Raw genomic sequence first — 13,628 nt, 5'->3', positions numbered from 1 at the left:
ACTTAGGGTATGTTTGATAAATATATTTAAACTCATAATTCTGATTCTATTAGTGTTTTTCTCTCTTAAAGAATTTAAATTTAAAAATTTTCCTTTAATGATTCTCTCATAAAGTTCTGTCAATATATTAAAATCACTTATTTAAACGCGTGCACTAAACGGGTCTTGAAATCTATGATTTTACGAGATACTTTTTGCCCGTTTGGAATTCGTTCTTTTTTTTGTATGAAAATGAAAATGAAAACGTTTTCAATCTCTGACAGAAATAATTTTTAAAAATATGTTAGATAGTTTTATTAAGAGATTATTTTCAGTGTAAAAAAATTTATTAATGTCTTTTTTTTCTCTCTCTACTCGATAGAGGAGAAAATGAAACAAAAAATAAAAAATGACTAAAAATTATTTTTCATTTCTTTCTCATTTTACACTAAATTAAACAAATTATTATTTTTTTTAATTTTTATTGCGCCAAACGTCGTTTTAAAAATATTTTTATTTTTTTTTTCTCAAAAAATATAAAAAGCAAAAATGAGATTAATTCTAAACGCATCATTTATTTTCTTTCCATTAGATTACTAAAGGTAGAGAAACTTTTTATTCCTCATTCTTTTAGCTTGCAATTTATGTTGCACTTCTTTTGTATATACCTTTATGATTTTTTCTATAGAATGGTATTTCTCTTTCTTTGTGTTTTTCCTCTCTTCTTTCATACAGGTTGATTTTTTGATTGGTTAGCTTCACGTAATGTAAAACCGACCATGATCGTTGTTAGGAAAGGAAAAAAAAAAAAAAAAAAAAAAAAAAAAAAAAAAAAAACTGACCATCTGTCGCTTAAAATACCATGGTTCATCGAATATTGTATAGCTTTCTTACAATATCTTAATTCGATAATGTTTTCATGTTAAACCAAAAAAATATATCATATGTAAATGTAAATAGCGAGTACTCTTGTGAGTTTAATCCACTCATGCGCAGGATATGTTTGTTTGACCGTATTAGAATACCTACAATAATATAATGTTTAGTGTGATCGTCGTATTATATAAATTAATACAAATAGTAAATTAACAGAGCTTATGTCGTATTATTTAATACAACTCATTTTTAGCGTATTATATTATATTATTGTATAGTGGATTAATGATTTATGTTGGGGTGCGGTACGATTAAGGGTCAAGGTCGGTCCAACATAAAGTAATGCCAGAGCCTATAATTGTTAAAAATTTGAGGGGCACAATCCAAATTTATCTTTTAAAAAAATTATATTTGGACCCCAAAAATTTTACAAAATTACATTTTGATCTCAAATTTTTTTAAAAATTACATTGTGACCTCAAAATTTGTGTAAATTTCATTTTAATCCTAAAATTATTAAAATTTTACATTTTAATCCCTTATATAATTCGCATGACACTAAACATTATATTGTATTATAATAATTAAGTACAATACAACATAATATAATACATCTTATACAATATAATACCATACATCCTACTAAACATAAGCTCAAGCATTAGACCAAAGTGTGTATTGAGAGGAGCCGCCGCTTTATATTGCTATGTAATCGAAACCAACTCAATTTTTTTCCTCTTAATATTATCCTTCGAATATTTGCTCAATACATACATGGTCCACAGCTCTTATGTCTACTAGTCAACAATTATGAAGCCGTCCGTCCCTTGTACAAGCTTGTTAATCAATGTCAACATTAAAAAAAAAAAAAAAAAAAAAACTATAACTTTGTTGTAGGATGTACAAAGAAAAAAAAAAGACATAAATATAATTTGTATACTTCTCTCTATTTAACTAAAAATAAGTTTCCCTCTTATTATCATATTGAATAAATTGTACCGTTGCACTCTAATTTTTTTTTTTTTTTTTACGTAATACACCTTATATAACACCCCAAACGTTTAATATGTTTGACAATTAATACCACATATACCTAGCTATTTTAGTGGGACGATTCGAGACTAAAAACACAATATTTGTTTAGGGTATGTTTGTTTTACTATTTAAGTTAAGAATTTGAGTTGTGTATATATAAAAAAAACACTATAAAAAGTTTGAATTTAAATTTTTGTGAAAAAAAGTACTTTAACAATATAATTTGAGTTATGACTTGAGTGTGAAAAGAATAAGGCCTTAGATATGGATGAAGCCCTGCCTATTTAAAGAGAAAACACAAGAACATATTTGTACCATAAAATGAAATATATATATATATATATATATATATATATATATATTGTAATAACTAATAAGCTTGATGGATGAAACCAAAAAAGTCGACGAGTACAACTCTCTCAACCCCCACAAACTGATCCATCTCTTCTTTAACATTTTCTTCCTTAAAAAAACAAAAGGACCTTATTCCACTTAGTTCCTGCACCTTCCTCTCTACCATACACTCAAAATCCTCTACCAAAAGAGAGAGAGAAAGACAAAAATGGCCCACAATTTCTTTCGAACAGAGAACAATAACATTAACATCATCACATACTTGGTCATTGTGTTAACCCAATCAAAACCAATTAATATTTCCATAAGAGAGAGAGAGAGAGAGAGAGAGAGAGAGAGAGAGAAATGGAAGGAATCCCATCTCCCAAAAGCACAGAGCATGAAGGATTGTTTTCATGCTGGGGATGTCTAAAGCTGAAGCTTCCATGGAAAAGATCAAGAATCACTAGACGTTACACCACTATTTCAAGAGGGCATGTCAGAAGTAAATCCGGCACCGGGGCCGGTTTTCGATACGACCCTTTGAGCTACGCCCAGAACTTTGATGACGGCTGCGATGCGGATGACCGGGACCTCTCTCACCGTGGCTTCTCTGCTAGATTTGTTGCCCCATTGTCAAAACCTCTTCAAGATGAGTAGCTTATTATACTCAGTGTTTTTACATCACTACCTAGCTGGTTCCCTATATATATTGTATATGGCGCTTTTTGATGATTATAATACTGTATATGTTCTTTTAATGTTAGTTTCTATAAAGTATAAAGTATTTTTGGAGGGATTTGGTGCTCCCATTATTTGGTTAAGTTTATAAAGGAACATACAATGAAGTTTATAAAGGAACATACAAACGTATATACATATTATTATTACAGGCATTTCTGTGTTATGATTGCTTTGCCAGTGTCCGCCATTTTTGTGCCTAATTTTGTGGCCTGAACAAGAGATCAATGGAATATAGAAAATATTGATGATTATTACTAAGGTAAGTGATTTTTCTGACTTAATTTATGGTGAATTTTATTGTGCCAACTTCATGTGTCAGCCATGGTGATGGTGAATAAGGGCTTAGTTTGGAAGTGCTGTAGATTTTGAAAAAATTACTTTTAGCTGTGTTGAAGGAAGAAGTAATTGTTACAAAAAGCAGCTGAGTGTTTGATAAACTATAATCATAGTAGCTGTGCTGATTTCAAAATCAATGTAATAGCATTTGGTAAATTATGATGTTGAATTACTGTGGATAATTAAAAATTACGACTATATTATATTATACTATAATATAATATATATAATTACAATATAGTTATTATTATATTTAATATAATAAAAAAAACTATTATTATATAATATATTATATATTTATGATATAGAATATAATAATAAAAATAACGATTATATTATATTATACTATAATATAATATACATAATTATAATATAATGTATATTTATTATTATATTTAATATAATACAATAAAACTATTATTAAATAACATATTATATAACTATGATATAGAATATAATAATATTATTAAAATGGTTAATATAATGTCAATATTATAAAACATATTATAATATTACATAAGAAATATTAATATTTTAGATATAATATAATTAAAAATTACAACTATATTATATTATAATATATTATAATATATTAATTATTAATATAATAAATATAATTATATCAATACAATATAATATATAATATATTATAAAATAATAATTATAATATCATATTATAATTATAATATCATATTATCAAAATAATTATAATATTATTATAATATCATATCATATGATAAAATAATAATATTATAGTTATTAATATAATCATGATATTATTTGTTACAATATTACTATTATATTATATTATATTATATTACGAGTCTTAATTTTAGATTGGGAAGATTGTAAATTTTAAATTTCATTAGGAGTATTATGGGTATTATGAAAGTTTTATTAATTATACTATGTTGATTCTCGCACAATCTAAAAGCTAAAGTTGTCTTTAGGCTGTTTCTGATTTTGGCTGTAGATTCTTAAAAAATTCTTCAAAAAGCACTTTTAAAGAAATTTACTAAACATTAAAATCAACTTCAGCTACAAGTAAAAATTAAATTTGAGAGGAAAAAGTTATACCAAACTAAACCAAGGACTACTCTATGAGCTTTAAGTATTGTTCAGGTTATTACTTGTGATTCTTGTTAGAGGAGGGAAAAAACAAGTTGTTACTTGTTATTTTGGTCTTGGTTACAAGGTAGTGCATAAATTAAATATTCCCAGAGATGAGTCCCTGATTTTATTTTCCATCATCTCTTTCTTGAGTAACAAGGAACACATATTCTCCTCCGTTTTTTCCTTATGCGCCAATAAATTGGAACAAACCGGTTACGCTTGTATGAGTCGCAACAGCCCATTATTGTATGAATATGTAACAACCACTTAGTCTAATTTTAAAAACTTTATTAGGACTCCACATTTTACTTTTTTTCTTAGAAATTATTGTAAATCATTAAAGAGCAAGTTTTTGTCCACTACCCAACTTACCGGATTCTTCTCTTTAGTAACCCCGAGTCACTTGTCTGTATAATGAACACACTAAATATATTATTTACTTCAATTTACAATGTACACCATTATAATACATGAATGCATATAAAATAACTAATTAGACGTTTAATTCATAGATTCAGAATCATTCTCGATTTACGTGTATTTTTTGTGAGAGAAAATACTGTAACGAATCACGAATCATAATTCGAATCATGACATAAATCTAGTAACCAAACAACCTATAAATGTTCATATATCATATGCATGATGTTAAAATATCATAAAATATATTGACCAACTAGTATGTGAGAAATTCTAAGTATCACAAAATAGAACTATAAAATTCTCGTGGTTGCAGGTATAGCTTAATTGTAAATACACTCGTGATTCTACTTTAAGGTGTAAAGTTTAAATACCCATCTTAAATTCGGAAAAAAAAAAAAAAAAAAAAACAATAATGCTTTCTCGCTCTCTCTCTTCCACGGGATTTGTCTCAATCAATGTCTATCTTTGGAATGACAACATTTTTAGGACACGTGGGTGACGCATGTGTTCATTTCAAATGTTTATTTGTTTTAGCCTTCACATGGGGATCAATATGGATCCACATAAATTCAGGATAAATATACGGTTGCAAGGGGGAGAAAAAAGGAAGATTCACATGAGTTGTTGAGTGACTCCTTAGGGTCCTAGGCATTTGAGCACATAACATATTATTGTTAGCTCTAGACAAACGAATTGATGGCAGAGAGAATATTAACTTACCTTATTCCAAGTTTATGAAGGATATAAACATATGGTCCACAAATTGCAATTCCCAGTTTGTGTATGACATTATTATTACAGTGGAGAAGTACTATAATGAGATAACTAAACCATAAATGCTCTCTGCTTCATAACGTGACATATAACTTTTCACATAACCAAAGTGCGATCTTCAATGAATGCAACAAACTTGAGAAATCCCACTAGTTCAACAGAATATGCAATTCTAATTCTATAGAGATAGATCATGACACGCCGTTTATCGTGTCCGTACGGGATTTTAACGTGCTGTGTCCTTAATGAGTTTTGTATAAAAATGCGACAAACACGACCTATTTAATAATCGTATTAGGCATACTCTACTAAATAATTAATATATATTTTTAATAAACTTAAAAAGACCAATTTAAATCTTAACTCTTTCATTTGTGCCAGTATGGAAAAAAAATAAATAAATCACATATCTCTTTCTTCATTTCTCTCACTCTCCTTCCCTTTTTCTGATCTCCATCTCTCTGTTCCGTATTTTCTCATAGTCGTCGATGCTGGCCTTAGTGATATCAGCCTCTTCGTCGAAAACCGTTGAAGATCCAGATCTATGATGCAGAAATTAAAACAACTGATTTTAACAATGATGGCGCTTTGCCACTCGTTATTGCGAGCGTTGGAACAATAGAGAACAAGCTTCTTCTAGAGGGAGCAATTATCTTATTCTATGGCTAATGGAACCCAATAATTGTAATGAAAAAACGAAAAGTTGAAGAGAATGCAGATTGATATCGAGATCCAATAGTTTTAACAACTGATTTTTCTTTTTTTTTTTCTTTTTTTTCTCGTAATAGATCTGTAGAACAAAAACATAATGGAAGAGGGAAGGGAATGGGGTGGACAATCTTGGAAGAGTCTTTTCTATTATTTTCTCTTTTTTTTTAAATTTTTTTAGTGGGGTCCTGTTTATTTGGACAGGTGGATCCTGATTCTCACGAGTCTCTACGGAAAGTATTTTTCTTAATTTTTGTGTATCAACTGAAATGATATGTGAGTTATCATTTTTTATTAGTAAATATAATATCTTATCATTAATTAATGTGATAATATTTTAAATATCCATTAATATAAAAATAATAACTCATATACCACATTAATTAGTATATAAAAATTAAAATTTAAATTGGTGTCTTTAGCATTATTGTTTTTTTTCCCTAAAATTAGCTGCCTTTTTACTTCTTGGTTTGCTATCATTTGCAAGATGCTAAGAAATATAGGCAGTATTTGGAGTTATTTTTATTTTTGTTTTTCACGTTTTTCAAAAAAAAGAAAACGGAAGAAAAATGACGTTTGACACAATTAAAGACAAAAAGGAAAATGAAAATGATTTTTTAGTTTAGTATTAAATATGAGAGAAATGAAAAACAACTTTGATTCGTTTTTCATTTTTTGTTTCCGTTTTTTCCTTTTTCGAGTAGAGGGAGAGAGACACATTAATGGATTTTTTTATAATAAAAATAATCTATTAATAAAACTATCAGATCTATTTTTAAAAATGATTTCTGTCTAAGATTAAAAACGTTTTCATTTTTTATTTTCATACAAAAAATAAAATTATTTTAGAATGAATTCTAAACGCACGTATAGTCTTTCGGTGGATGATCAACTTTTTAGAGCTTTCTCAATTTGGAGCTAATGAGTTTCTCTGTAATGTTTTGCTTTGAGAATAAAATTAAAGATCCACCATTTATTTTTGTTTTTCCATGTACTTTAATTGAATAATAAATGTACGATTACGTACTTGTTAACGTTCACGGCCACTTTAACAAAGTATAGAAATCCCAGTAATAAAACAAAGCGTGTAATTCAAATTGTATGGAGAATTAAATATAGAGAAGAAAAAGTATAAGAATGAGACAGAGATAACCAAAGCTATGATTTGATATTCAATCAAAACAAAAGACAAGCTGGAATGCTCTAAAAAGGTTTGATGTGAAACTAAAAATATAGCATATCTACAAATTACGCCCTTCTAATATCAGATATAGGCATACACAAGTACACAACCGAAAACATGGATGAATCAAAACACAGGACATCCATCAACGACGATGCCTTTGGCCGTAGGACAAGTAGCCAATTCACAGTGCTCACCATCCGCACCCCACCATGACAAACTCCTATCCTCCATTGTCAGAGTGAAGTAGAGAACCACCCCCATGAAGGCCAACCCTGCATCCAAAGCCGCCGAGAGCACATAGTTGTACTTCTGCCACCATTGCTTTCTGTACCGAAACACAAAGAAGTTGAACACCGTCCCCACGATTATCCAGCAGTTGAAGTTCACGGTCGTGGCAGGCGGCATCACTGCTGTTGCTCCGAATAGAACAGGGAGATTGACGAATTTGATCCATTTCTGGGATGGGAAGGCCTTGTGTAGCAACCACACTAACAAAGGCCCCATAACCCCTATGAGGAAGAACCAGTTGAGCTGGGAGTAGTTTCCTTCGGAGCCAAAGATTCTTTTCGGTCCCACGAGACCCCAAATCACCGACGCATCGAAGAAGACACGGTCTCCGGGACATGTCCAGGGGCTGTTGGGTGGAAGGAGTTGGTCCTGGCATATGTTTTCAACCGTGTGAAGCAGCCACCACGCCACTCCAATATTGACTGTTCCGGCTATGATGGTTCCAACGCACTGTGTAGACAAGGGATATAAAATTATTACTTGGCAAATTACATGCAAATCAAATGTTTGTTTTGCATATGGAAATTTATGATAGTAAATGTCAACTTTTGTGTACCATTGTTATTAAAAAAAAAAAAAAAAAAAAAAAAAAAAACTTTTGTGTACCATGACATCAGTGCATACATTAGACGAAACAAGCAAAGTTACTTTGTATATTTGCCTCGTACACTTTTCAAGCTTTGACAACTTATCCCTTAAAGTTTTAATTTTGATAATTTATATCCCAATTTATAAAATTGTTGCATTGTGACCTTGATAATTGTGTTAAGTTAGGGATGAAAAAGCATGCCCAACCAAAAAAAAAAAAAAACAAAGGCATGCCCAACCAAAATTTTTAAAAGCCCAATTTAAACCCTGACACAAATATCTCAATCCCATAATTCTCCATCTCTCAAAATCCAACCAAAGTTCACAGCAAATTGATAAAAATCGGCCACGTTGCAACAATTTAATAAGTTAGAGAGATAAATAGCCAAAATTAAAAATTTAAAGATTACGTTGCCAAAGTCCAAAAACTTTAGGTGGAAAAGTGACGAAAACCCAATAAATAATTCACACAAAAAAATTCAAATTATAATCCCTATACATAAGCTTAAATAAGACAATTAACTAGCCGGGCTATCAAGAATACATACCTGCACAACAAACATGGAAATAGGAGGGATCTTCATGTAATGGCCGAGCTTGAAATCGTTGAGAAAGGAAACAGCTTGAGCCATGCTTATATATCCGTACGTCTTGAAGCACACATTAGCTATTGGTTTTCCTGGCAATATGACCCCCATTATGTATTCTGTGATGATGTTTAGTCCTGGCGTCTAAAACCAATGAAGAAGAGACATAATTAATAAAATAGTTTAATGAATTATCCTAATATTTCATAACTCAAATCAAAATCCCAGTACTTTTAAAACAATTCTACAGAAAGTTAAAAGACAAAATTGGAAAAGGGGTTTTGGAGTTGAAAGTCGTAATGCCTGGTTTGTAGTCGCAGTTATAACGCTGACTGGGAGAGTAAAAGTGAGAGCAAGCCCTGCTGCAAAAATGAGTCCCCACCATGGCATTTGAATCTCATCTTTCTTGAAGATGCACAAGGCAAGTGATAGTATGATTGATACCACAAGCATCGAATGGAACCACCAGCTGGGAATGTCTCTGTACTTCTTCATCAGCCTCGTGTGTATATCTTCCTTTGTATTGTAAGAAGCCCGGAATTGTGTGTAAATCTCCCTGTTAAGTGTTCAAACAACAAACAATAAAAGTATGTCGTGCAGAATTAAATAGATCTTATATAATCATTTGCTGAGTCTCTATTTGATAGCAATATCCATGTATTAGAAAGCAATTAAATTGTGATAGAATGACGATTATCATTATGATAATAATCGCTAACTAGAATGAAAAATACTTAGAGGCAGCAGTGGTGACCAACACCACATTTAATAGAAGACAAGCTCTATCTATGAGACCGATGTTGTAGCACATTCTATTAATATGTGTTGTTGAACACTACTAAAACCTCTAAATATTGTTTTTAATTGATATGCAAGACTATAATCCTTGTGTTACAACTTACAACATATGAGTGCTATATTTAATATATAAACGTGTAATAAGGTAAAAACATTTGGTCATCATCAATAGTGACAAGAATGAGCATTGCTCTAAACTCAAGAAGCTAAAATCCAAAAACTTGAGACGAAATTAATTACTTAATTTGTATGTACCTTCCATTGAAAAGGGCAACATGTGTGAGAGTTGACACAATGGCTGCAAAACCAATTCCATACGAGAGAGAAAAAAAGACACTGAGATTAATTCGTCCTTGCCTCTGATACGCCTCTTGATCAATCTCAAATTGATTATTAACAATAGCTGAGACATTATATATCTGTCCATGAGCATCAAACAAGTGAGAGGAAAAGATGGGGAAGTTCTTGGCATTATAAAGGTTGACACCCCAATAGGCAATGGGGAGCATAATGAACATGGTTATGATGTAGCCGAAGGCGACGTTGACGATTGCAAAGAAGGGGCTGATGAGAGGGCTGCCGAGGTAGGATGCAATGACGGACCAGTCGAGCGAAAGGGAACCTATCCCGAGCCCTCTCATGCCTGATCCGATCTGTTGTGCTGTGACTGATTTTGGGTATAACCAGCAAACCCATGAAATGGTCGACAGAGTTGGGAAAAGGTAACCTGGGACAACATACCACGAGAAGCTGCAAACTAGTGCTATTAAGAAGAATTTCCCTCGTGACATGCGGTCATTGTCTTTCTCATGCAGCGCCCTGCACAAAATGATTAAAAAAAAAAACTCATTTATAGAATGAATTATGGGACTCTTTTTTTCTGTCTACAAATAAAAAATGAGAGATACACTTTTCTTTCTTTTCTTTTGCAGCCATGACATGGATATGTGATATTAAAGGTTCAAATTTGTTAGTTTCAACAGGAATTTTTTCTCGAAAGTCCCCTAGAGTAACAGTCTCCAGTTTTGCCTTGTTTCAGTATGAACGTTTTGAATAGAAAATCAACAAGCATTCACCAAGAATATTGTTTTGGGAGACTAAAGAAAATGTTATAAAGTGGTCACTTTCTAAATTATATAATCTAAAAGTTGCATATTTTATAACCGTCTTTGAGAGTGTACTTAGGAACTCTGAAAAGTCACAAAACTGTAGAATAAACAAAGAATAAAAAAGAAAAAAGAAAACAGAGAATGTATGCTCTAGTCAATACACTCGAATACTGAAATAGCCAAAAAAACAGCGTGATAGGCACAAGCAAAACGACATTGTCCCCAAAATACTGTCGTTTGGCTAGGAAATCAAGAAATTACAAAGAGCTGACCTGAACAAAGAGACTTGAACCAGACTACTAGGCCACCACATCTGCGCCGGATCCACCACGTACTTCCTCAGAATCCCAGCCCATCCATACCCCAATACCTGCTTATAATCATCCATAAAATGACAAATAATCAATAAAAAAAAATTGAACAAAAAAAACCAAATAATAGTACAACATAATATGGTTCTTTGTTAAATATGGTCGAAATTACATTAATATATATATATATATCTATATATATACAAAATTTACAGAATCTGATTACCTGAGTGGTAATGACAAGAACCCAACTAGCCCAAAACGAGATATTCCTCAGATAAAACGCCTTTATGATATCCACAATACTAATGGCGTAGGCGGCACCGCCGCCAAACGCCGCGCCGGCGTTGGCAAAAATTGAAATAAGCACGTGTTCCTTCGTGTTGAACGGCCCGGGGTTGAGCGACACCTTGCCGAGGCCGGGGAGGCGAAACGGCGTCGTGGGGAGGACCCGCTCCATGAACCGTCCGATGGGGAGGGTGGCCACCTGTACGGAGATCATGGAGATGACGAGGGGCTCGGTGCGGTACATGAAGAAGGTGTTGAGGAAGGAGAGGAGGACGCAGGAGACGAGCCCCAACGACCACATTCGGAACGTCCACACCGGAAGGCTCGGGTCGTCGTCGTTCGAGACTGTTAGGCGGACCTCTTCGATCGGCGAAACGTCGTCGTTTTCGTCGACGGCGCCGGACTCAAGCTCGAACGTCGACGACGCCATTGAGAAGCGTGGAGTGTCGTTTTATGGGGCGGCGGTGCTTTGTTTGTAAGTATGTATATGTAGCCACAGTAATTGTAGTACGTTGAAGAATGAGAAGAGAGAGCAGAGATATTAATAAGGGATTCTGTTACGTATTGCGGCAGGTTTGGATTTTTTTGTTGCTTTTGTTTACTGAGAAGAGAGTCCGAATGAGAGACTACTAGTTGGCGGAATCTTTTGCACTAAATGGCTAGGCAAAAAAAGAAAATTACAGCTAAAAAACAACCGGGTTTTCCTCATTGATTATGGAAAGTCCAGCTCATCCCTTTTCATGATCAATTTGACGCACTTTTTGTTGGAAAAAAAAAATTACACGCGGAAAAGAATAAACTTTTTTTGTTTGATAAATTGAATGAATAAACTTTTGCAGTTTATACTATTTGATGATGCGCTTCACACTTTTGCATATGAATCTAGACATTATATATAGACAGCAGGGGTGTAAGGAATCACCCGAACACGATTAACCCAGTTTACCCAATCCTACTTTACCCAAAAATATGGGGTTTTTTTTTTAGTTAAAATTGGCCCAATCCGCAATGGGCGGGTAGGGTCGCGGGTCAAACTTCTTTTACGTGTAACCCTACCCGGCCGAAAAACATATTGAGTGTTAAAAAAAACTCTACACCTCACCTACCTCAACTCCAAAATTAGACTCGAAAAACTCTCAGCGCCGCCCTGCCTCTCTACCTCTCTCAACTCTGAAGTCTCTGAGTCTCACTTCGTTTCTTTCCTTCATTGTCTTTTCTTCTTCTTCTCACTTCCTCCGCCGTTCCTCCACCCTTCTTCTTCTTATTCTTATACTCCCCAACCCGGCCGATGAGATCAGTGGGAAAAAAATCCTAATGCCCTAACTCAGTCTGATATCTCACTCTCACCTCTCTCTAAGCGTGCTGTTACGCATCTCCAGACTCCAAGTCTGTAGCTTCTCTCTCTCTCTCAGTCTCCCTCACTTCTCGGTCTCTTTCTCTGCTAGCCTCACTGTCTGGGGAGAGAGTCGCCGAAAAAGATGCGGCGGCGGGGGGCCGATTTTCGGCGCCCGGTTCGGACGTGGTTTCTGAATTGGATCTGGGTGCTTCTTGGGCTATTCTCCACTGCATAACTGTTCTTGTTTGTGCTTCACCATAACCAGAATGAAGATCAGGTCGAACAACCGACATTGGTAAGAATATGGGAATAACCTTTTCTTTGTTTTTGCTATTTTTCGAGCCTAATTTTGTTTTCAATTTGATTAAGACCTGATCTTGCTCCATAGGATTGTAACGTGTTTGCCTAAAATTGAGAAAATTGCTTCAGCAATCTCTGGACAGATGCCCAACGTCCAGCCTAAGCTGACTAACCCAAGCCTATCTGAGGTCATCCGAAAGGTTACGAGTTTGTAGGATTAAGAAGGTGTTGCGGCTTAAAATTTTCTTAACCTGCAGTGTGTAATTCGGTCAAATTTTTCGGCCCAACCCGAGCCTACTCGGCCGAATTACACACCTAATAGACAAAATATCATAGGTTGGACGTTGCAATATTGAGATGATAATCACCTAATTAGAGATGATAGTCTACTATATTAATTTGAAACGTTGCAATATTGAAATTTATGAGGTCACCGATTCTTATCCTTAATTACGATATTATTACCTCTCACACACACACACACACACACACACACACACATATATATATATATAT

At 33.3% G+C, this 13,628-nt stretch overlaps 1 protein-coding gene across 1 annotated transcript; it reads right to left on the bottom strand.

Annotated features, from left to right (window-relative positions):
* Positions 1-7,528: 7,528 nt before the first annotated feature.
* On the bottom strand, positions 7,529-12,047 carry LOC21408246 (oligopeptide transporter 2). Its single transcript, XM_024170832.1, has 6 exons — positions 11,415-12,047; positions 11,150-11,247; positions 10,024-10,587; positions 9,274-9,526; positions 8,932-9,114; positions 7,529-8,245 (listed from the first exon to the last, which is right to left on the bottom strand). The coding sequence occupies exons 1-6, from the start codon at positions 11,904-11,906 to the stop codon at positions 7,631-7,633; spliced, it is 2,205 nt and encodes a 734-aa protein (XP_024026600.1). The 5' UTR covers positions 11,907-12,047; the 3' UTR covers positions 7,529-7,630.
* Positions 12,048-13,628: the final 1,581 nt, after the last annotated feature.

Source organism: Morus notabilis, unplaced genomic scaffold (assembly GCF_000414095.1).
Source record: "Morus notabilis unplaced genomic scaffold, ASM41409v2 Scaffold485, whole genome shotgun sequence".
Taxonomy (NCBI): Eukaryota; Viridiplantae; Streptophyta; class Magnoliopsida; order Rosales; family Moraceae; genus Morus; species Morus notabilis.
This window is presented reverse-complemented; position numbering and strand designations above follow the sequence as displayed.